At 29.5% G+C, this 25,142-nt stretch overlaps 2 protein-coding genes across 3 annotated transcripts in view; one reads left to right on the top strand and one right to left on the bottom strand.

The window, feature by feature from the left end:
• Positions 1–25,142, top strand: part of LOC100213394 (antizyme inhibitor 2) — a 102,172-nt gene that overhangs the window by 72,280 nt on the left and 4,750 nt on the right. For both annotated transcript variants that reach the window (XM_065814668.1, XM_065814669.1), the window contains exon 5: positions 21,606–21,694. In XM_065814668.1, coding sequence (XP_065670740.1) covers positions 21,606–21,694 — 89 coding nt within the window. The remainder of the gene's footprint in view (positions 1–21,605; positions 21,695–25,142) is intronic.
• LOC136089062 (zinc finger MYM-type protein 1-like) lies at positions 9,693–12,758 on the bottom strand. Its single transcript, XM_065814667.1, has 4 exons — positions 12,557–12,758; positions 11,790–12,432; positions 9,999–11,714; positions 9,693–9,926 (listed from the first exon to the last, which is right to left on the bottom strand). Exons 2-4 carry the CDS (start codon positions 12,415–12,417, stop codon positions 9,853–9,855), a joined length of 2,418 nt encoding a protein of 805 aa, XP_065670739.1. The 5' UTR covers positions 12,418–12,432; positions 12,557–12,758; the 3' UTR covers positions 9,693–9,852.

Raw genomic sequence — 25,142 nt, 5'->3', positions numbered from 1 at the left:
CAACGATATTGGCTGAAGGATGAAAAATAGGCTTCAATAAAGATAAAGGACTATAGAACAAAGAGAATGGCGACAAAGTGAAGTGTTGCCAAACAAAAGTGAATAAAGACAATTTTGTAGATTCAAACGTAGTTTTCTGACAAATAAGTGAATTCTAACAAACATAATTGCTCAGACCTAGTAGGTGACTATTGGAGTCTTGAAGAATTAAAGGAAGATAACTATCAACACTAAGGTCACAAGATGAGTCAGCTGAGCTCAAACTTGTTTCACAAAGAACTTTGAAAGAGATAAGATTCAACAGAAAAAAAGTTACTTTGAAGACCACAAATATTAGTGAATGATAGGTTTGGAGAACTTCGTGATGATGATGGTTTTTTGTGTTTTATAGTTTTTGATTCTAGTCATTTTTAAATTTGTTAAAGAACTTGAGTCGAAATACAGAAAGTACTCACTACACAATTTAATAATTCAACTATTTAATAGTTGCCTCATTACTATTAATAAACCTGAAGTCGTAACAAAGGGCTCCAAATGCAGCCTTGACAATGCACACCAAAATTATAAACACCATCAATACGCAACATGGCACTGTTAGTACTCTGATAAGCTACAGCTTTTAATATAATCAGCCTCTTTGAGAGCTACTACAGAGTTTGGGAAACTTGACTAACAGCCGGACTCAGAACCATAAAACTGAGTTTTATAGCTGTGCCCTCATTAGTAGATAATAGAATGTGTTGCCTTGTCATTAAAAAAGAGACACAACTAAAACCCATGCATTTAGTCAAGAAGATCCAGCATCAACATCCTAAACTGGAAACAATGTACTATAAATAAATCCATGTCAGCCTAATAGATGAATTAGGGATACAAAGCTTTCAATAGATAGAATCTGTTTACTCCTTAAGCCTTTGCCTTGGAGGCCTTTTACAAAACAGTAGCCGGACGCATTTAATGTCTCCCCAATATGAGTTTTTTTTGTCAAGACACCATCTCTAGCCTTAACTCACCCAAAAGGCCCCATGGCAGGCGATATGTTAAGTCAGAATTGGCATATCACACGTTACCAGTAATACGATAGCCTGACCTGACCCTGAATTGCTGTTTTGTCTCTATTCCAACTTTTCTTAAAAGTTGGTTTTTGCTTTTTTAGGTTTCTTTAAACCATTGTCCAGCTGTCTAAAAAAACATAACATCAAGAGACACAGAAAAATGGTCACTGAACCAAACATCAAACCAAGTTCTTCGAATCGATTCATAAATTTCTGCATGCAGTTAAAATCAGTCTGGAAGTAGTAGAAAAGCAATTAGACATATTATGCTTTATAATTTTACCTTGCATTACTTATATTAAGAAATGCTTTTAAAGTAATGTACTTAGTAACATTAGAAAGAATTTTCTAATTCATTTAAAAACGCATATCTTCGCACCATTTGATGTTTTTAAATTTTGTTTACATTACTTATTTAAAAGTCATTTCTTGGATTTGATAGTTGTCACTGACTTCTTGGACAAAATCGTATGATATATTGGAAGATGTTCACTTTTCATCAAGAATTTTTTCAGTTGAATGCTTTTTGATCAAACTTAATACACAATGTTGACATCCTATATACTGAGGTACAGGAAAATAATTTAATTTCGGTTCAATCAGTAAAACTTAATTTCTCACTCCATATACTCTTCTTATACTCTTGCTGATTTAGAGGAATTTAAATTAGTCTATTTTACTAGATAAACTGCAGTTTCTGTAGTGGAATATTGCTTTGTCTTTAATTATTTAGCATTGGGTTCAACAGTATATTCAGAGACCTTAATAACATCATCAGAAGTTTCTTGATATTCGGATATATTAAAAAGTAATTTCAGGTTCTAGATTTCTATTTGAAGCAGGAAGATTACATTCACTACTGCTTGAGGTAATTTATTTGTCAAATTTTGAGGGACACACTTTAATTCCTTGTGGTTTAACTTGCATATCATAAAATTTTTTATATTCAGTTGCCGGACCAGATGTCATCTGTATTTGTAATACCAAACACATTTGCAAATTTAACTTGAGCGCATTCCTTATGGTATTTCAAAAAGTTAAAATATTTTCAAACTAATGCATCAATCTTCCTCACTTTTGATTTTTCTGTAATAAGTGGAAATATTTTTTCCACTATTCCTTAAATTCTAAAGCTATCATTTTAATTGTTGAACTTTTTTGTTTATGAAAGGATTTGATACCTAATAATTGTCATCTTTTTCCGCAATTTAGATAATCCATTAAGTGAATCATTGATTGTTGATAACAACTTCCTTTGTGTGACACTCTTTTGGTATAATGTCAAGTTTATTTTCCAGATATCAGAATTTTTTCTAACATCTTAAACAGATAATTTTATCTAATGATAACAAATTCTTATATTTTCAATTTTTATAAAGTAAAACTTTTAAAATTCAATTCTTAGCATTTATATATATGAATGTTATATATGTTTTACGTTTATTTATTTTTACTTTTGACAAGAATATACATATTTAACACAATAAATGTAATTGAAAAACAAAGCGGTTTTCGACGACAAGACCTTTAGGTCTTCTACGAGATTTCGCATTTTTCTCTTACAGACTTATTTAATTTTGTTACCATTCTATTATAATATTGAAACTATTATAATTGTAAAACGACTAATATTGTAAAACATTTAAAGAAAGAACAAAAAAATTTTAAAAAATTTCTTGCTTATTCATATATGAAGTTTTCAAAAAAAGTTAACATGAAAGTTGGGCGGCCGTGGCGCAGTAGCTAGAGCGCTTCCTATAGAAACGGGAGATCCAGGCTCGAAACGAGCTCTGGGCATATTTTTGCGTCACGGTAAGGAAGGAGGCTTCCTGGTTAAATGCAAATGAACATCCTGGTTAAATGCACTTCCGCGGTGCTCTGTGACAAGACCGTTAGGTCTTCTTAGGGCATATATACAGCCCCAGACATAAAGACAACCCCAGACATGCAACAACTGAAAGCGGAAACTGATAATACATCAAAGAGCAAACATCCAAAGAGAATTAATAGTTTCCAAAGAACTAAAACTCGTTTCTAAAGTGCCACACTTTTAAAGAAATATTTCATTCTGTGTCCTGGTTGAAGGAAAATCAGAAATGTACGATATATATACGAAAACTTACTATATTTTACATGGCACTATTGCTCATCATGTTGTGTTTGCGCCGTGTTAAAATTAAAAATAAATTGAAAAAAATAAATGAAAATGCGTGTGTGTGTATATATATATATATATATATATATATATACATATATATATATATATATATATATATATATATATATATATATATATGTATATATATATATATATATATATGTGCAGTGGAAGCCGGTGACAATACACTTTGGTGGGGCCAGGAAATATTAACTGAACAATATCGCAACGACTTGCTGTCAGCGTAATTGATGTTTTGGTGGTTCTCAGTCTTTGGTGTCTCTCAACTAATCAAAAAACGCTAACGTTTTTTGATTAGTTGAAAGACACCAAAATAAAAATATCAAAATAAGGTATCTAATCGCATTGAATTTTTTAAACCTACGTAAAAATTAGCAAAAACTGACTAAAAGTTGCCCTAATAGTTTAAAAGTGTCTTAAGTCTTTTTAGAGTAATAAAACACCGTTCAGCATCAGCTGTAAATACAGGCGTGACCAAAACAATCACTATCAACTTTGATACTTCAAAAAATGTTTCAACCAGGTTATTTTCATGCATAAATTGGGATAGAGCATTAATTGTGCCGATATCACAAAAAAGAGCATTTTGATCAAAACGGTTAATTCCGATATCAACTTAACTTCTTTTAGTATTGGCTAGTTGTTTTAATATTTTATATATGATTCGAGGAAAATGTTGTCAATTAATATTGAAATTTTTTGGATCCAAAATTGGTTTTCGAATCCCAATGACGATTAGCCAATAAACTGACAATTTTGTTCAAGTTAATTTATCTTATTAATAAACCTAAATTATTGTAATAAGATAACTTTAAACTATATTGTATCTATGACTTTGGCATGATTTAAAAGCAAACTATATCAACAGTAGCTTAGACGAGAAGGGCTCTTAATCTTAAATACCAATCGATAAAATAATAAAGAATGTCACATTACATATACATTGAGCTCTCTGATAGGTTCACATAAAGTTTTCTGAGAAGGGCGAAAGGGTCAACAAAAACAAAAAAGATTTTACTTTTACAACATTAAAAAATTTTTAAACATGCTTTTTAAATACAACACATATTTTACTTAATTAATCCATAATTCTTAAATACAACACTTACAATATCAGTCATAAACGATAAACTTCACAAGATTATTTACATTGTCAAAGATGCTTTAACGACTTTATGTAATTAAAGATAAAAACTTCTGTTTGCAAGCATACATAACAGTTCTTAAATGTTTATATAATTTTAGTTATTTGGCTTCAGCTTTAACCCCAAAAAAAAAATTTCAATAAAATATTCTGATTATTTAATTTCTATGGTAATGGTAAATGTCATTAAAATTTTTAAAACATTTTTAAATAATCTGAACTTTGTAATTTTTTTAATTAGTGTCTTTTTGGAAGTATCAATTATTGAAGCTGTACGATGAAATGTAACAGTGCCGCAATCGGTACAACTTTTGTGATTGAAAAAAAATTTTCTTTATATCTTCTGTTGATTTAGCTGTTTGTACCTTTGTTGCATCAAACTAATAATAATATTGACTAATTTTAAAATATTATTTGAAAACACAGTTATCAGCATTGTTTTGCTGATAAAAAATTGCCATAAACTTGCGATACATTTGTTCCATTAATACACAAATCAAGATTCTTTTTAAAATGGCTGACCAACTATTTTTTCCTTGTAAAAAACAAGCGTTATAAATTTCAAAATAAATAAAACAATATATGCCTGAAAAATATAGTTCACTAACAAAAGTTATAAAATGTACAAGGTTGTTGATTATAAAAGAAATGCAAAACTTTTTCATGATATTTTAAAATCAATTTTCCAAACTGTTCAATTTCCCTCTCACTCTCTGATTGCTTGGAGGGGGCATTTGAGCTTGATAAGGACCTCACTTCTGCTACAGCATGGGGCTCACAGTGGCTGGTGAACTTTTAATTCAGATAAACTTAATTTTTTTTTTAGCCAGTCATTATTGCAATAATGTAGATCTTCCTATATTTATGAACGGTAATGTACACGATGAGTCATCTACACTTCACCTTCTAGGATTAACTCTTACTTCCGATCTTACTTGGAAACCATATATCAAATCTGTTGCAAAATTAGCATCTGCTAAGGTTGCATCTCTTTATCAAGCTTGACAATTTTTATGCTCCGGATTCTATTCTCTATCTATATAAATCTCAAATTCGGCCTTGCATGGATTACTGTTGCCATATCTGAGGCGGATCTTCTAATGATGCCCTTTCTCTTTTAGACAAGGCCGAACTATGTTTACAATGCAAAAACGCATTGTAAACATAGTTGAACCTGCTCTTGCAGCCAACCTCCAACCATTATCACATCGTCGTAATATTGCTTCTCTTTCTCTTTTCTACAAATACTTTAATGGACACTGCTCTAAAGAGCTAGTCTCTTGTGCCATCTACTAAAATTTATTTTCGTGTTACTCGTCATTCAATTAAGTCTCATCCTTTTTCTTATTTTTCTTTTTTTTCTTAAAACTCTTATTCATCAAGTTTTTTTCATCGAACGTCAGTTCTTCGGAATTTGCTTCCTTCATCTTGCTTTCCTGATTTATATAATTTGCAATCCTTTAAGTCGTCTGTCGATTGTTATCTTGCTCAACAATCTTTATCGTTACTCTTCCAGTAGCAACCTTGTTAGAAGCAAAGATGTTAAAAAAAAAAAAAAATTCCCTAGATTTTCTAAACTTACAATTTTATAATTCTTTTTACCATTATTATTCCTGTTATAATTATAGAATAAAATGACTTGTCCTAGAAAATCTAGTTTCTGAAAATTAATAAAAATTAATTTTTTTACCTAACTGTATCTCTTAAAATGTTTATGTCAAACCAACTTTTATACCAGTAATTTCTTTTACATTATTTTTAATATCATGTTTTTGTCATGTTCCTTTTCCTATTTATTTATACGCCTCATAACTTACGGTAAATTTTATATCTACATATCCAGGTGAAGAAACCAATATTAACACTGTTAATATTCACAGTAAAAATGCAATATTTTCAAATGTATGATGTTTACAACATTATTTTTACAAATAAATGTTTACATTTAATGTTATAAAGTTTCCTAATATTACTGTACCTTATTGAGTCAACACAATTTCTGACTTTTCGCACCAGTAAATTCTTCACTCTTTAAATCGAGAATTTAAAAGGTGGATGAAATTATACAACTTAGTGATGCTTTTAAACTTCTTTTCTTCTCGGGCCAGTTAAATAAGGCCCTGCGGTTAGCTTTTTCGTCCCACCTGAAAGCACAACAAATTCTGCGCGCGCATCAAAAATTATATTACTACAAGCAAAGTAAAAAGTAACGTCTGGGCCAGTAAAAAATCGGCCCAAACGTTATTGGCAATGAATTAACACAACGCTACAATACTTTAAATAAATTTCAAACAAACATATTACTTATAAAGTAAAGTAATTTAAAATTAGAACTAACTTAGAACTATTTATTTTTATAAAACCTGTCTGCAAATAGTTTAGGGTAATAGTTGCATGTTTACATATATATAAATACATACGTACAATTAACAAATACTTTATTTTAAATAAATCTTGGTGGGACCTGACCGGGCTCCTATGTCCCCTATTGACAAGCGGCCACTGTATATATATATATATATATATATATATATATATATATATATATATATATATATATATATATATATATATATATATATATATATATATATATATATATATATATATATTGTGATTTTTGCTTTTTTTTTCCATCTAATACTCTGTTGGTTATAAAATTTATTGGTTTTTATAATGAAATTTGGTCGCAGCCATATACTGTTCTATACATTTATATAAGATTTTCGCAAGTTAGGTTTTCTTCTTTTCTCTAATGATTCCAGGTTAAAAACTTTAAGCCTGTTTTCATATTTCATTTTTTTTTAAGATGGGATCATTTTTGTCGTCCTTTTTTGAACTTTTTCCAAATGGTCTATATCTTGTTTTTGGTGACGATTCCAAACCGAGATAGCATAGTTTAAATGTGGTCTTACAAGTGATGTGTATAATAGTTTCATGGTGCAGACATCCAAATTTCTAAAAGCTCCATTAACCATCCCCAAAACTTGGTTTGCATTATTTGCTGCTTTTATGACTTAATTGCGCCATTTAAGATTACAGTCGTCCCCCGGTTAACGAACTTAATTCGGAGTACGAACTAGTTCGTTATCCGAAAAGTTCGTTAACCGAATCGCGTTTTCCCATAGGCCGCCATTAAAAAATTTTTAATTGGTGGATTCATGAGTTCTTCAAAGATCTTCCTTGTTTTCATGCAAATGTGCTCACCAGACACAGGATCCCCTCTCATCTGCATGTCCTCAATCCAGAGGATCAGGAGCTGCTCCATTTCATCCATGACTGGGTGCCTTTGCTTTTTGCTGACAATTTTTGTGGATCCTTTTGTAGCAGTTTGAGCAGCAGCCAAGATTTTTTCCTTCGAGCTGATGATGGTGCCAATGGTTGATTTATTCACACCAAACTCCTTAGCCAGGTCAGGTGGGAAAAAAACCTAGAAAAAAGCACAAAAATGCATGAAAAATATTAGTGAAACAAGAAAAGAAAAAAATGAAACAACAAAAGCACACCCAGCACAACCATTCACCTCCCAGGCTTCCATGACACTCACAAAACTGAGGGGGAAACGCTGGACGGCGCGCCCGACCTTCACGCGCGTGTGCACGCCATTTGGCGGTCCCGGTTCGTTAACCGAGTTCCGGTTCGTTAACCGGGGGAGGATTTTGGGCAAACTTTCGGTTCGTTAACCGAAAGTTCGCTAACAGGGGGGTTCGTTAACCGGGGGACGACTGTATTTGTAATAATAATAGCCAGATCACTTTCTATTTCGGTTTCTTGTAATACTACATGTTTATTATTATTAGACATATTTATCATGAAATATATGAATTTTTAATTGTTAATTCCAAAGTGCATATCTTTGCATTTTTTTCTCATTAAAACACATACACCATAGGTTTGCCGATTGTTGCATAGATATAATATCATCTTGAAGCTTTGATCTTTCGGATTCGTTATTTATTGAAGCAATCAATTTACTATCATTGGCATATAGTTTTAATGGAAATTTCAGTGAGTCCTTTAAGACATTAATATATATAACAAATAGAATAGGCACTAAATCTTAATTTTGAGGGACACCGCTTAAGACTTCTCTCCATTCGGATTTATGCTGACCCAAAATCACTCATTGTCTTTTATTTGATAAGAAACTGTGAAGCCATTTAACTAATTTTTTTGAAAAGCCATAATTTTTTATCCTGTGAATTAATTTCAAGTGTAAAACTTTATAAAAGGTTTTTGCTAATTCAAAATATACATATATGTGTATATATATATATATATATATATATATATATATATATATATATATATATATATATATATATATATATATATATATATATATATATATATATATATACATATATATATATGAATTAAATGTTGACATCTTGTAAGAGAGTATATATATAGAAACTAATTTTCTTGTAGGAGAGTATATATATATAAACTCAATTTTTGTAATTATATTATATTATATGCTAATGACGCCGGTGCCTATCATCCGGCGAAAATTTTAAATAAATTATTTAGTATTAAGAGAATTTGTATAATTTGATGTTTTAAATTAATTTATATATATATATACATATATATATATATTTATATATATATATATATATATGTATATATATATATATATATATATATATATATATATATATATATATATATATATATATATATATATATATATATATATATATATATATATATATACATATATATATGTTTATATACAATATATATACAGTATATATACAGTATATATACATGTATATATACATGTATACATATATACAGTATACACATATACAGTATATATACATGTACATATACAGTACACGGGAAAAAAAGGGCATAGTCACATTTAAAAAGTATTTATGAATCATTTATAAAAGTCTTAAATATCCAGTTAGGAAAAAAAAAATTTTAATAAATCTTACAAACATTTCATTAAAAATATAAATGTCAGATATATTAATTGTTGATTAATATATCTGACATTTATATTTTTAATGAAATGTTTGTAAGATTTATTAAAAATTTTTTTTTCCTAACTGGATATTTAAGATATTTATATTATATATATATATATATATATATATATATATATATATATATATATATATATATATATATATATATATATATATATATATATATATGTATATGTCAGTGCCGTGGCGTGGTACATTTGGGCCCCCCCCAAATCATTTTTTTGGGCCCTATTTTTGTGGCATCACATTACAGGATATATATGCGTCACATTTTTTCTAAAGGCTAAAAACATCAAAAATAAGACATATAAGTATAGACAAACGTATATGTACGGATAATTATCAGAATAATGTTTGTTATATTATATTGGTAATACTTCAAAACCTGTAATAAATCACATATTCACAATTGTCACAGAAATGACTTGTGGCGAACTTTCATACTTGCAAATTTGTTGATTATCTCCTCATAATTTAATTTTCTTGCCACATCGTTCTCAATTGACAGCATCGCCAGAGAAGACAAGCGGTCATCAACCATTGTTGACCTATAAAAAGTGAAAAGAAATGCATAGAGCTACATCTATTATGTATAAAGTAGCAAGATTAAATATACTGACCTATAAAAGTCTTAATCAATTTTAGCTTGCTGAAGCTACGTTCAGCACTTGCGACAGTTACTGGTGAGGTAAGGATTATGCGTAACACAATGGCAAGATTTGGATAAGTTTCTTGCAGCTCTTCTTTATAAATGTAATTAAGAAAATCATGTGCAGATTTCATGTGAGTACTTTCTTTCTCCTGTACCACTATGACAAATCGTTTTAATTCCATTTCCAGATCATCCGAATCTATATCGCCAAGCTTTGCTTGCAAATTTTTGCAATATAAAGACAAAGAATTTTCTTTACAGATTTGAATAAGATTCTCAGAACGGTATAGGAAGTCATAGAGCTCTGTGATACTACTGACTTGTTCAAAACGCTCCTTTACTGATCCCATTGACATATCAAGGAGTGGTAAAAAGAAATCAACTTTAAACTTCTGTTCTAATTGGATGGTGTGAGCTTCATCGGCACACTCGTATGAATGAATCATCTTTTTTTGTCGGGAACGCACTTCTGGAAAAATTTTTGCAATGTCCAACACTTCTGCGATTTCTGATGCTTTCATGTGTGCGTCTGAAAATCCAGTTTCACGATATTGCTGAAGAAATGTATATGTGGCCTTTATTTCACTATCCAAGACATCAAGGGAAGTTGTAGAGGACTGCAGAAGCTTACTTGATTTGTTAATTTGGTATAAAACGTCATACCAAATAACGATTGACAATATGAATGGCCATGTCATCATATATTCCATCAGCGAACATACTTCTGTAGCTGTTGCGCCATCTCTCTTCTCTAGAGCATACACTTCCAATTTTTCTAATGCCTCTAATATCTCTTTCAGGTGATAGCGAAGAGGTTTCACACAGTTTATTCTACTTTCCCATCTGGTATCGGATTGAGGCTTGACAGAAATGGGTATACATAACTTTAAAATATGCCATCGAGCAGGAGATGATGAAAAGAGTGTATACAATCTTGAAAGAACTCCGAAAAAAGTAATTGCACTGTTGGATAACTTTGCACCGTCAACAATGACTAGATTAAGTGAATGGTTTGCACACGGAACATATAGAGCTTTGGGATTCATTTGAAGAAGCCTAGCTTGAACACCCTTTGCCTTTCCTTTCATGTTAGCACCGTTATCATAGGATTGGCCTCGACAGTCAAGAATATTTAATTCCCACTTTTTTGTCTGATCTAGAAAGGCATCCAAAAGCCCTTTTCCAGTGGTATCATCTACCTTGAGATATCCAAAGAAATTTTCAGAAATGTTGATACCTGTCCCAGGAATGCAAACTACTGATCGTAGGATTATGCTCATTTGTTCTTTATGTGAAACGTCTGGCGTACAATCCAAAATAATGGAAAAATATTTCGCTTTCTTTACTTTGGAAAGGTTTTCGGCTTCAATCTCCTTGGCTAACAATTCAATCAACTCATTCTGGGTATCATTGCTCAAATAATGTTCATTAGTTTCTTTCTTCTGAATCCGACGTAAAAGTTCATCGAGCACACTATCATACTTCGCCATCAATTCAAACAACCCAAGAAAGTTTCCATTGTTCTTGGAACCAATGACCTCTTGTGAACCACGGAATCCAAGATTCCTCGCAGAAATAAATAGAGTGATGTCTAGTAATCGTTCCAATACTGCTCTCCAAAATTTTCGCTCTTTTTGAAGCAACTTGTATTGATGCTCATCAATGGTTGTTTGATTCATTATGCCTGCAATGTTGAATTTGGTAAAATATATAAATATTTATTATATTTAATGACAAAATTTTTTTTAAAACAGTTTACCTTTTCGTAATGTCATCCACTGTTCAAAGCACCTGAGATGTGTACTTCCTGTTTCATGATCATTCAGTTTTTTGGATAAACCTTCCCATGTGTTCATCCCTTGTCGGAATGGTGAATCTGATATACCAAAAAGTTTGCAACAGAAGCAAAAAACTTTATTACTTTTCATAGAATACACAAGCCATGACCGTACAATAGTTTCTCCATTCTTCATCTGTCGTTTATAATAAGTCACTGAAAATCGTCGTCTTTCTTGATTGTGTGGAAAATCTATCTCAATTTGCTTTACACCACGTTCAACAATGTCACACCTCTGTGCATCAGAAACATTTTCTGGCCAATCAGAAGGATCATCACTGAGAAAAAGAAGTGGCAGTGTTGTGGCAGTTGGTATACACTCACAGATTGCCATATTAGAGTCTCCTTCAGCAGACAAACCAAAACAAGAAACAGAATCATTTTCTGCATTGGCTGTAACATCATTATTGGTTTCTGTTATTGCTACTGATTCACCATCAGCTTGAACTGCTGGTTTCAAAAATTGTGTAAGTTTGGGGTACTTAGTTATTACTTCCCTGGCTGCAGCTGCTTCTCTTCTCTTAGCTGCACCACTTTTCACTTTCTTCATTCCAATAATTAATACCTAAAAATAGAACAGATAGTTTATAAAATTTACTTTTAGGTCCTACTATAGTACTATACCTATTTAATTTATACAAATAAATTAAATGAAAAATAATAATGTCTCCTAAAAATAATAAACTTACCGGCTCAGCTGATTCAGCCACGCTCACTACGAATTTTGAATAATGACGATTGCGTTTCGGTTTAACCAACTACACACACATCATACAGTCAAATGAAGCAACTGACACGCAGAAATCAATATTTCAAATCGTATTTCAACTCACAATTTTTTATTACTATTCTAGAAAGTTATTAAAAAAATTAAAGAAAATACTTTTTAAAATATTATAAAATTTTAAAATGTTGTATTGCTGACGGCCCACCGGGAAATATCCCGGTGTGAAAACTCCATGTGAAATAGGAAAACTCATCTTTAAATAAACTGTTCATTATAATATAAATTTGTCAATCTAGTTTGTTTTATTTACATAATTTTTTGCATGCTATTTATGATATCATAATTTGTATTATAATTTTTATTGGTTTGTAACAATTCTATTTGTCGGTTAATATTTCTCTGTAATGTCTTCAAATTTTGATTTTATATTTATATCCAGAGTTTTAAATTGTTATTTAATCTTTTGAAAATGTAGTATGTTAACTACGAAACATGTCAAGATTAAAAAATTCCGTGTTTTTCATAAAAGTATGAGTAAAAATTTTAGAGTTAAGCTACTATATAGATACAGAAACTAAACAAGGATGTCCATTCTCATCAGTTGTTTTTTTTCACATTAAAATTGTCTTAGTAGCATTTATTTTATTTTATAGTTTGAATATAATTGATAATTATCTGTTAAAATAATAAAATGCCATAAAAAATTTTATCATTTTTTAAAAAACGGGCCCCTTATATCTCGTGGGCCCCCCCCAAATGGGGGGTTTGTGGGGCCTTTGCCACGGCACTGGTATATGTATATATATATATATATATATATATATATATATATATATATATTTTTTAATTATATACAACATATTCAGGGGGTGCCAGCAGTCATTTTCAGAAAAAGTTGTTTTTAGAACAACCTTAATATATATATATATATATATATATATATATATATATATATATATATATATATATATATATATATATATATATATATATATGGAATACTGCTCTCATATTTGGGCTTGTTCTTCTCATGAATCTCTTTCTCTTCTAGACAAGGTCCGAAAACGCATTGTAAACGTAGTTGGACATGCTGTCTCTGTTAAATTTGAGCCTCTTTCCTATCTTCGTAAAGTAGTATTTCTTTCTCTTTTTTATAAATACTATCACGGCCGCTGCTCAAAGGAGCAATTATTTTTAGATTCATTAACTAAAACTCGTTCTTGCTTGACTCGTTATTCAGCAAATTTTCTTTCTTTTACTGTATCAGTCCTTTCATGTTTTCAAACTTTTTTTTTGTCTAGTTTTTTAACCCGCACCTTAACACTTTGGAACTCTCTCCCATCTTCATGTTTTCCTGATTCATGCAACCCTCAGATTTCTAAGTCTTCTGTCAACCATTTCCTTGCTCTAAAACTCAATTCTTTTTTTCTAGTAACTCCCAACTTTAAGATGGTTATTTGCAGCCTTGCTAGGAGGTATTCAGAATAATATATATATATATATATATATATATATATATATATATATATATATATATATATATATATATATATATATATATATATATATACTATATATATATATATATATATATATATATATATATATATATATATATATATATATATATATATATACTATTCTGAATACTTCCTAGCTAGGCTGTAAACAACTATTTTAAAGTTACAAACAACCATTTTAAATATAATATCCGTTAATGTAGATATAAATATAGTTATATTAAAATTATAGAAATTAAAACATATAAGTTATATAAAAACAATATATATCACAATACACAAATATTCTTGATAAAATGTTAGTATTATAAACTATTATTTAAAATAAATAAAAATGGAAATATATCAAAAACTATTGCAACAACAACTAACATCTTAACGAGTTTTTAAATTATCTATAAAGTTTTTTCAACCAATCTATTTAACCAGATTATGCTATCTCTGGTAATTTTTTTCAAATTAAAATTTTAAACTAATGTTTATTAAATATTCAACTAATACTTTTAAATTAAAAAGAATAATGCAACGTTTAAGTATGCAGTGTTTAATAGATTAAATTATTTACAGTATCATGTTTCTCAAATAATATTTCTCGAAGGAGGAGGAACTTTTTAGAGGAGGAGGACTTTACGCATTTACGACTTTTTTACGAGGAGGAGGAACTTTACAGAGGAGGAGGAGGACTTTACGCATTACGATACGCAACGGAGAAGGCCAGCTTTACAAATAACATTTTTGTTAGCAATCATATATTTACAAAACTGCTCTCGGGTAAATTCTTTACATTATAATTTCTGAAAATAGATTATTCAACGAAAATAAATTAATCAACGAGAACACTCTTTCAAAATTTCCGTTGTGTCCTGGCATACAGAAGAATATTTTACAAACTTGAAGCTTTTCTGAGAAGCAACTTGCATTTGAACAAGTTTTAAAACGTAAAACCCACTGTTTATGCAAGAGTATTTCAAAAAACTGCTCATTTTTGCCTTGCATAAATGATTTTAGTTTACAACATTGGTCAAACAATTATACATCATCCAAAGTGATACCTCATTTTTTTAGATATAAAATAAATATCAAAAGGTCATAAAATGTGCTGTCTTTTACCATATTTAAATATATTCAACTAAAGCACTGAAATTCATTTAAAGTTTTTAACTATATTTATATATATATATATATATATATATACATAAATGTATATATATATATATATATATATATATATATATATATATATATATATATATATATATATATATATATATATATATATATATATATATATATATATAGTGGGTGCTCATATTATTAGAAACACTGTCTTTTTTTTGAAAATTATGTGTTAAAGGTTATTTATTATAGAAATAAAAAGGTTGCAGACTATTTTTTCGAAACTTTTCAGTGTTGCGGTCTATATTTATTACAAAAAACATACTTATTTATATATTTTTTTAAATAATTCCACTATTGTACAAGCAAAAGATTACATATTGGTGATTTATTTTAGTATTTTGTTATCCCTCCCTTGGCACTTATTACCGCTTCTACACGTCTTGGCATACTTTCTATGCATTTTATTGCATTATTTTGAATATCTATGTTATTGTGCCAGACTTTGATCATCTTTTCAATTAATTGTATTTTGTTGGTGATCATTTCAGAAGCAATTTCCCTTTTCATGATCTCCCACAGATTTTCAATAGGGTTTAAATCTGGTGAGTTTCCAGGCCATGGTAGCACTGGAATTTTCTTTGCTTTTAGGTACTCTGTAACCTTCTTTGCTATATGGCATGGGGCAGAATCATGCATAAATGTAAATTTTTGGTTCTTTGGGAACCATTCCTTCAACTGTGGTACCAATCTTGTGTCAAGAACTTTTATGTATTGGTCCTGGCGCATAGTTCCCTCAACGATATATAAGCGCCCTGTTCCATGTCCACTAATGACAGACCATACCATTATACTTAGAGGATGCTTTACACATTCTAAGATGCAGTCTTTGTGGAATTTTTCTCCAGCTCGTCTACGCACAAACTGTGATTTGTTCATCAATATCTGGATTGTCGATTCATCCGAGAAACATACCTAAACAACATCAAAAAAACTTATAAGTCAAAGTTTTAATGTAGGCAAATCTCTAAATGGAATGTGTACAATTATAAATGAAGTACTTACATTTTTCCAGTCATCGATGGTCAAATGCCGATGACTTTTAGCCCAAGCAAGGCGTTTTTGTTGCATTGCTAGAGTGAGCTTAGGCTTTTTAGCAGGTCGACAGCATCTAAATCCTTGTTCTTTGAGTCGGCGACGAACTGTCATTGGAGATACTGGTATTCCAGCATCTTGTATTAAAGTGGTTAGTATTCGCCTAGGCTTATTCCTATTTTCTAGGCAAATATCTCGTATTTTTCTATCGTCTCTTGGCGTTGTTAGCCGTTTTCTACCACAATGTCCTGTTCGTTGAGGAGTATAATCAGCATTTTTGTCCAGATTTTTTTTTATTCGGTTGACTGTTGCCACTGAAACCTTTGTCATTGATGCTATACACCTTTGAGAATAAGAAGTATTCTTCAATGCTCCAACTTCTCTTTTTTTTGAGGGTGAAACATCTTTTGCCTTTCCCATATTGAACAAAACACGTGATTCTAGTAAACCGTTACAGAAGTCAAATTATATGTAAAAATATTGATTTAATCATGTTTTACTGTAAAAAATAGACACATAAATAGAACTCAATAACAAAACAATAAAAAAATCTTTGAAAACTTTAAAAAGAGAGCAATACACAAACAGCACTTCACGCGACAACAACACAGGTAAAACTGCCAAAATTGTCAAAATTCGGGAAAAACCCTATAACTTCATAATGAGATGAAATGCAATGTTGCCAAACTCACAGATTAAAGTAAAAGGTACATACATACTATTTGTTAGTGTTCGGCACAAATTCAAATAGTTTGATCAAATATGCGTCAAATGTTTGAAATGGCCAAATTCAAATCTTCCTATTTTGAATTTAGATCAAATTCAAATCTTTCCAAGATTTGATGTATATTTGAACGTTATTTAACTTATTTCATTTATTAATTTTAGTTATCTGAATCTATAAATTTTATTCATATTGCAGCATTTGTTATTATTTCTCACACATTACAGCTTCTTTTATTCTTTTTAATCCAACCAAGACTTCAAGCACTGGCAAGCTTGAATGGTATCTGCAGAGAGAAGATTTCTTTTGTCAGTAATAAGATTTTTTCCTAATGAGAAGAGCCTTTCTGATGATACAGATGTAGCAGGAATGGCCAGGTAATCTCTGGCCATTCTGGATAGGTTTGGATATTTGTCAGATCGAGATTTCCACCAAAGTAATATGTTGCTATTATTGCCGCCATCTATCTTACTTGTATCATTACAATAGTTTTCAAACTCATTACATGGGTTTGATGAAACACGCGATTTGAACGGGGTATATTTTGAAACGTTTTGAATGCTTGTAGCAGTTGTACCATTGCTTGGGGCATAATTGATTTGATATTCACAATTGACTGTGTCCATAATCTTTGTATACGACTCGCTGTTTGCGCCCTTATCATTTTTGTAATATTCAATACCAAATCTTGGGTCCAGGACAGTGCAGATAGTAAAGCAGTCACTAGTCAAATTATAATATTTTGAAATTTTTGCGAGCGCTGCAACTGTAGAGCGGTGTAGATTATCTTCAGGGTTGGTTTTTGTGGTCATCCATTCAGTAATGTGATCCAAAAGAATATTGAAGAGAGGAACCACCAAAGACAATGTGGAATATGAATCACCACTAATGAGCCGGGTAAATTCCTTGAATGGTTCAAGATACAAAACAATTGTTTCAAACCTGTTCCAAACATCTGCTGAAATTGATAGACAACAGTCTGGATTGTTTGCAGTTGAGTCAAAATCGCAAAAATACGCAATGAAACCAACTTTTAATTCCATTGCTTGTTTAAGCATATCAGCTGTTGAGTTCCATCTTGTAGGGACATCAAGTATTGGTTTTAAGGTGCAATTTGATTGCTGGAAACCTTTGAACCTAGAATATGATTGAGGACTGGATCGGATTTTTTTAATTCCTGTTCTAAGTTTTACAAGATCATCTTTCAAAACATCCAAACCTGCTTGCGCGCCCAAATTCAGCACATGAGCAAAACACCGGATATGCTCAAAGGTGGTTTTTATTTCGTACTTGGAATTTAAAATATCCATAAATGAATTATTATTGGAAGCATTATCTAAGGTAATGCCCATTCTTTTGCTTGTAAGACCGAATTCAATCAAAACTGACAAGAATGCATTAGATAAATTTGAACCTGAATGGGAATCAGGCAAGGATTTGAAATCAAGAGTTTTGGCATGTAGGTTCCAGTCTTTGTCAATGTAATGAGCCGTTATGCCCATAAAAGAAATGTTGTTGGGTGATGTCCAGCAGTCAGTGGTGAATGAAACCTTTGAGTCAAGATTCAAAAAAAGGGTCTTTACCAATTGTTTTTTGGTGTTGTAAGTGTCCATTATCTGGCGTTTTAATTGGCGCGCACTCATGATTGACAAATTTGGTTTCAGTAGAGTGAGTAGTTTACGAAAGTGGCTGGACTCTACCTCATTAAATGATTGATCATTCTTGACAATCCAGCTAACTAAGTATTCATTGAATAGATCTGGAGAATAAACGATTGGTGTCATTATCATGTCATCTAAACGTCGTTGCTTTGGTTCTCTGTCCCCAAGTAATTTGCTTTTGTGTTGAGAATTTAAATGGTTCATTAGATTTGTTGTCCCACCTTTATTGTAAGCATACTTGTTCTTGTGCTTTGGACAATGCTGGCATATGGCCTTGGTTTTGTCATGCTCATCAACTGTGAAATGATCCCATACAATTGATTGTGAACGTTTGGTGGTTTTTGTAACAGAAAAAGATATATATATATATATATATATATATATATATATATATATATATATATATATATATATATATATATATATATATATATATATATATATATATATATATATATATATATATATATATATATATATATATATATATATATATATATATATATATATATATATATATATATATATATATATATATATATATATATATATATAAATATTCAATCGGGTAACTTTCAGTTTTAAGAACTTTTTTATTTAAAGACGCACATTGGTAATTTTGAAGGATTTAACCCCCCCCCCCCTTTTCTCTTCTCTAAGTTTTTTCGTAGAATTGCCCCTGTATATATATATATATATATATATATATATATATATATATATATATATATATATATATATATATATATATATATATATATATATATAAATATTCAATCGGGTAACTTTCAGTTTTAAGAACTTTTTTATTTAAAGACGCACATTGGTAATTTTGAAGGATTTAACCCCCCCCCCCCTTTTCTCTTCTCTAAGTTTTTTCGTAGAATTGCCCCTGTATATATATATATATATATATATATATATATATATATATATATATATATATATATATATATATATATATATAAATATGTATATATGTATATATATATATATATATATATACATATATATATATTTATATATATATATATATATATACATATATATATATATACATATATATATATATATATATATATATATATATATATATATATTCATTTTTATATATATATATTTATATATATATATATATATATATATTTATATATATATATATATATATTTATATATATGTATATATTTGTATATATATATATATATATGTATATATAAATATTTATATATCTACATTTATACATATATATATATATATATATTTATATATATACATATATTTATACATATGTATATATATATGTATATGTATATATATGTATATATACACATATATGTATATAAATGTAAATATATACATATATTTATATATATATATACATATATATATATATATATATATACATATATATATATATATATACATATGTATATAAATATATATATATATATATATATATATATATATATACATATATATATATATATATATATACATATATATATATATATATATATTCATATATATATTTATATATATATATATATATATATATATATATATATATATATATATATATATATATATATATATATATATTCATCTGTAAAGATACTATGAGACAGGAAATAATTAATTATTTGTATATCATTTTAAACTGTGTTAAGTACATGTTGAAATATTTTGAATGTTTAATAAAAAAGTTATTTAAATTTTACTATATACGTTAAAAAAAAAAATTTTTAATTGAAAAATTTGAATATCGAGCATATATTAAAACCCTCTACTTGGAGTTTTAGCACAAGCCATATCCGATGAGCTGGTTTTAGTTCATGGTAACCAAGCTCCAAAATAAAGTACAGTTGCCAAGTGGGCTACTTTACTTAAAGATGGTAGAGAGAGTCTCGAAGATGATCCTCGCTCAGGGCACCCTCGAACCACGTATACAGCTGAGAATATTGAACATGTGCGAGCAATTATTGAAGAAAATCCGCATGCAACATATGATATTGTTGAAGCCCTGACATCGATTAATCGTTTTACAATCAATGAAATCATTCACAACGCACTTAAAAAAAAGAAAACTAACATCACGTTGGATACCCCACGAGTTAACCAAACAAAATCGCAAGAATAGAGTTGAGGCATGTAAGGAAAATTTAGCCCTTTTCAGAAACGGCCCATGGAGACTATGTGATATTATTACAGGGGATGAGTCGTGGTTTTATTTGAGACAAGTTGGACACAAGTCGGCTAATGCTAGTTGGGTCGGTGAAGGTGAAAGTCCAAGAACTATAGTAAGATGCGATAGGTTTCACCCGAAAAACATGTTCTACATCTTCTTCAAAACAACAGGTGTTGTTCATTTGGGTTATGTTGAAAAGGGAGACACCATTACTAGCAAATATTATATAAAAAATTGTTTTTGCCTAAAACAGGTAGTCAAAATTTCAAATTTCTCCATGATAACGCTCGACCCCATGTGACTGAAACCGTCACAAATTGTCTAAACTAAGCTGGAATTACAATTCCAGCTTAGTTTAGATAATTTGTATATATGTATATATATATATATATATATGTATATATATATATATATATATATATATATATGTATATATATATATATATATATATATATATATATATATATATATATATATATATATATATATATATATATGTATACATATATATATGTATATGTATATATATATATATTTATATATATATATATATATATATATATATATATATATATATATATATATATATATATATTTATGTTTATATATTTATATATGCATATATATATATGTGTGTGTGTAAATATATATACGTATATATGTGTGTATAGACATATATATATATATGTTTAACCTCTTGTACTTTAGCTTGGGCGAAAGTTTGGTGCTAGTCTTAAGAGTACACAAAAGTTGTTACAAATTGCAAAAAATCTTGATTTGAATGTCATTGGCGTAAGGTAAAAGCCCTTTTTCTTGAAAACTTTAGATTTTCGGTCTCTTACAGATTTAGGTTTTAGGTCTTTAACAGTGCTTTAGTTTTGAACTTTTTTTTTTTTTTAATCTAATTTACAAACAAAAAACTCTAAACGACTACAAAAAACTCTAAACAACTAATTTTACTCCATAAAACGCACAAATGTTTATCAAACATTAAAATAATGTTTAGTTAAGGTCGATTATCCGTTCAGAATGAAACCCAAAATAATGTTTAGAATCTTTCTCCATTAGACGTCAAGATTCAAAACATTTAGATGTTAATTTGTTAGATACAATGTGTTTATGAAATTAAAAAATCTAAATTTTTTCATTTACATTTTTTTTTTTTTTGACAATTAAATTTAAATAAACCATTTAAACGAAATCATCAAAAATATTTAAACTTAGTACATAGAATTTTCAAAATATATTTAATACATGGAAATAATCAGATTTAATATATAGAATCAATGATTTTATGTTAATCCGTACCATAGGATACGTATAACCGACACAAACATAAAATAAAAGATTTGAAAATACGCTTCAATGCTTATAATTCTCATTGTTTATCAAATGTTTATTAAACATTCCATATGTTTTATTACAATATTAACACAAGTTAGTCAATATTGTAATTTAGCAAAATTGCTTCAATCTTTTATATGTGCGTTTAATAATGTTTACAATATTGAATAATGTTAGTCAATTGTGTAAACGTTGAATTGACGTTTAATAAACATAGATTAATAGGTTAATGATATAAGAATTAATTTTCCTAATGTACATGTTTTTTAAGTATTTATAATTTTGACATAAATTAGTTAATAATGTAAATATTTAATCAATGTTAGATAAACTTAAACATTAAATGTAGGTCGAATTTAACTGCCTAATTTTGGTCAATAATTGTTTTTGCTAAATGTTTTATCCCTTTTTTAACTAATTTCGACTAAATATAGATCAAATCTGCACAATCCTGTGTTTACTGGGAAATTTTTTTTTACATCTTTACTTCCAACAAGGATGCAAGCAACCACTATTAGAATTGTAAGTTTCTGGGAGGAAAAAGATGAAGTTTGTAGAGCAAGATAACGATTGACGAACGACTTATATGAATTATTTAAAGTTATATGAATCAGAAAACAAGATGAAGGTAACGAATTCCAAAGAATTGATGTTTGTGGGGAAAAAACAAGACAAATAAGGAATTTTAGAGCACTTAGGATGAGTCACAGTAAAAGGATGAGACTTAATTATATGATAAGTAACACGAGAATGAACTTTGGTAGATGGCACAAGAGACGCAAGCTCTTTAGAGCAGTGCCCATTTTAGTATTTATAGAAAAGAGAAAGAGGAGCAACATTACAACAATATGATAATGGTTGGAGGTTGGCTGCAAAAGAAGATTCAACTATGTTTACAATGCGTTTGTACATCTTTTCTAAAAGAGAAAAGGCATCATTCGAAGATCCGTTCTAGTAATTGAAATAGTGTTCCATACAAGTGCGGATTTGAGATTTATAGAGATAAAGAATGGAATCGAAACTAAAAAAGAGGCTAGCTCAATAAAGAGATGCAACCTTAGAAGTCGCTAGTTTTGCAACCAATTTGATATATGTTTTCCAAGAAAGATTGGAAATAAGAGTTAATCCTAGAAGATGAAGGATAGATGACTCATCGATTACATTATCGTTCATAAATATAGGAAAATCTAGATTATTGCAATAACAATTAGCTAAAAAAATTGAGTTTTATTTGAGTTAAAGTTAACCAACCACTAAGAGCCCATGTTGTAGCAGAAATAAAATCCTTTTCAAGGTCAAATGCCCCTCCAAGCAATCAGGTAGTGTTGACTTCCAACCGATGGTAATATCATCAGCGAAAAATGCCACCTTAAATATGAGAATTTCTGAAAGGTTGATAATGTAAATTAAAAAGAGTATATGGTCAAGAAAGGAATCTTGAAAAACCCCTGAAGTTTTAGGATATAAATATTAGTGCTCTTCGTCGAGGACAACATTTATATATGATTGGTAAGGAAGGATTAAATAACCTCAGAGATGTTACCTGATACAACGTAAGAAAAAAGCTTATGGAAAAGACCAGCATGTCGAACTTTGTCAATAGCTGTAGAAATATTGAGATCAATAGTATTAACCTCTCCACATCAATCTAATATTTGATAAAACCTATCGGATATTAGTGTTAGCAAATCAGCTGTAGAACGAGAAAATCAAAGTCCATTTAATGATCAGAAAGTAAGTTATTTGATTCGAGATGAAAGATTAAGTGTTTGTTAACTAAAGACTCAAATAACTTTGCTAATGATAGTAAGAAGGCTAATGGGACAGTAGTTAATCAAGTCAGATCGCTCTCCAGTATTTTTGAATAAAGGAATAACAGATCCCGTATTCCAGCAGACTGGAAAAATGACTCTGATTAGCACTTGTTAAATAGTGTTTAGAGTATTGAAGATAGCTCCTGAGAACACTTTTGCATTTCTCTAACAGGTATGTTGTCTGGATCACAAGCTGTAGAAGAATCTAAGTAGGAAATCACTTAAGATACAGAAACTGGAATGATACAAATGTGAAGTAATGGATCTGCCTGTTTGTCTGCTATATTAAGCAAAATGTGATTAGTGGAATCAAGACATAATATTGATGACAACTTCTTAGTAAACAATCCAGCTTTGTCTTTAGATAAGGTAAAAATCTTAACCATACAAAATATTAACAGATTTGTCCTTATAATTGATACTGTTAAAGGTTCTCTAGAAGACACGGAGCCTATTTTTTGATATGAAATATAAGATTTCGTGACCTGAAAATAGCGGACTTTGGCGTTCGACAAGATCTTTTTATAATATTTTCTAGCACTAGTAAACAGACTCTTTTTTCTAGAGAACTGTTTTTGCTGAATGATATGAAAGTTATGGTTTCGATTGAAAATTGGAGCAGTATAAAGTGAGGAAAACCATAAAAAAGAGTGAGGCCTGACTTGGAATTGTCAATAAGGAATAAAGAGTCCATGCCAGCCTGAATCATAGAAGTTATCTAAGAAGCATATTTGTCTACCCAAGGGCGATCACGAAGAAAATCACGGTATCATGGTGTCCCAGTCAGCTTTTAGGTAGATGTAAGAGGTACAATAATAGAGGGATTCTGATGAAGAAGGAGAGTGAGATAATACTTTTAGAGATGGTTTGCTAGTAGTATTATAGGAATGTTGACAGCATTGTAATAGTTGTTTGCAGTAAATAGCTGAGTTTTGTTGGAGTTGAAATTCACAAGCCACTGTAAGTCCCAACCTGTTACAGAAGTAAAGTCAGATTTAAGATCGGCTGCCTGTTCTAAGCAATCAAAAAAAATAGACGTTTTGTCTAGACAAGAGTACAAAGTTGAGTCAGCAGCAAAAAGAGCTAC

The sequence above is a fragment of the Hydra vulgaris genome, chromosome 12 (assembly GCF_038396675.1).
Source record: "Hydra vulgaris chromosome 12, alternate assembly HydraT2T_AEP".
Lineage (NCBI taxonomy): Eukaryota > Metazoa > Cnidaria > Hydrozoa > Anthoathecata > Hydridae > Hydra > Hydra vulgaris.
The sequence above is the reverse complement of the archived record's forward strand: the minus strand, read 5'-3'. Positions and strand labels throughout refer to the sequence as shown.

Bases quoted from the DNA above. Each gene is read 5' to 3' on its own strand.
- LOC136089062 (XM_065814667.1), bottom strand. From the start codon at position 12,417: ATGAAGAAAGTGAAAAGTGGTGCAGCTAAGAGAAGAGAAGCAGCTGCA. The intron at 11,715-11,789 runs GTAAACTGTTTT...TCAACATTGCAG, and splicing joins GTGGATGACATTACGAAAAG to GCATAATGAATCAAACAACC. The intron at 9,927-9,998 runs GTCAGTATATTT...CACTTTTTATAG, and splicing joins ATTGATTAAGACTTTTATAG to GTCAACAATGGTTGATGACC.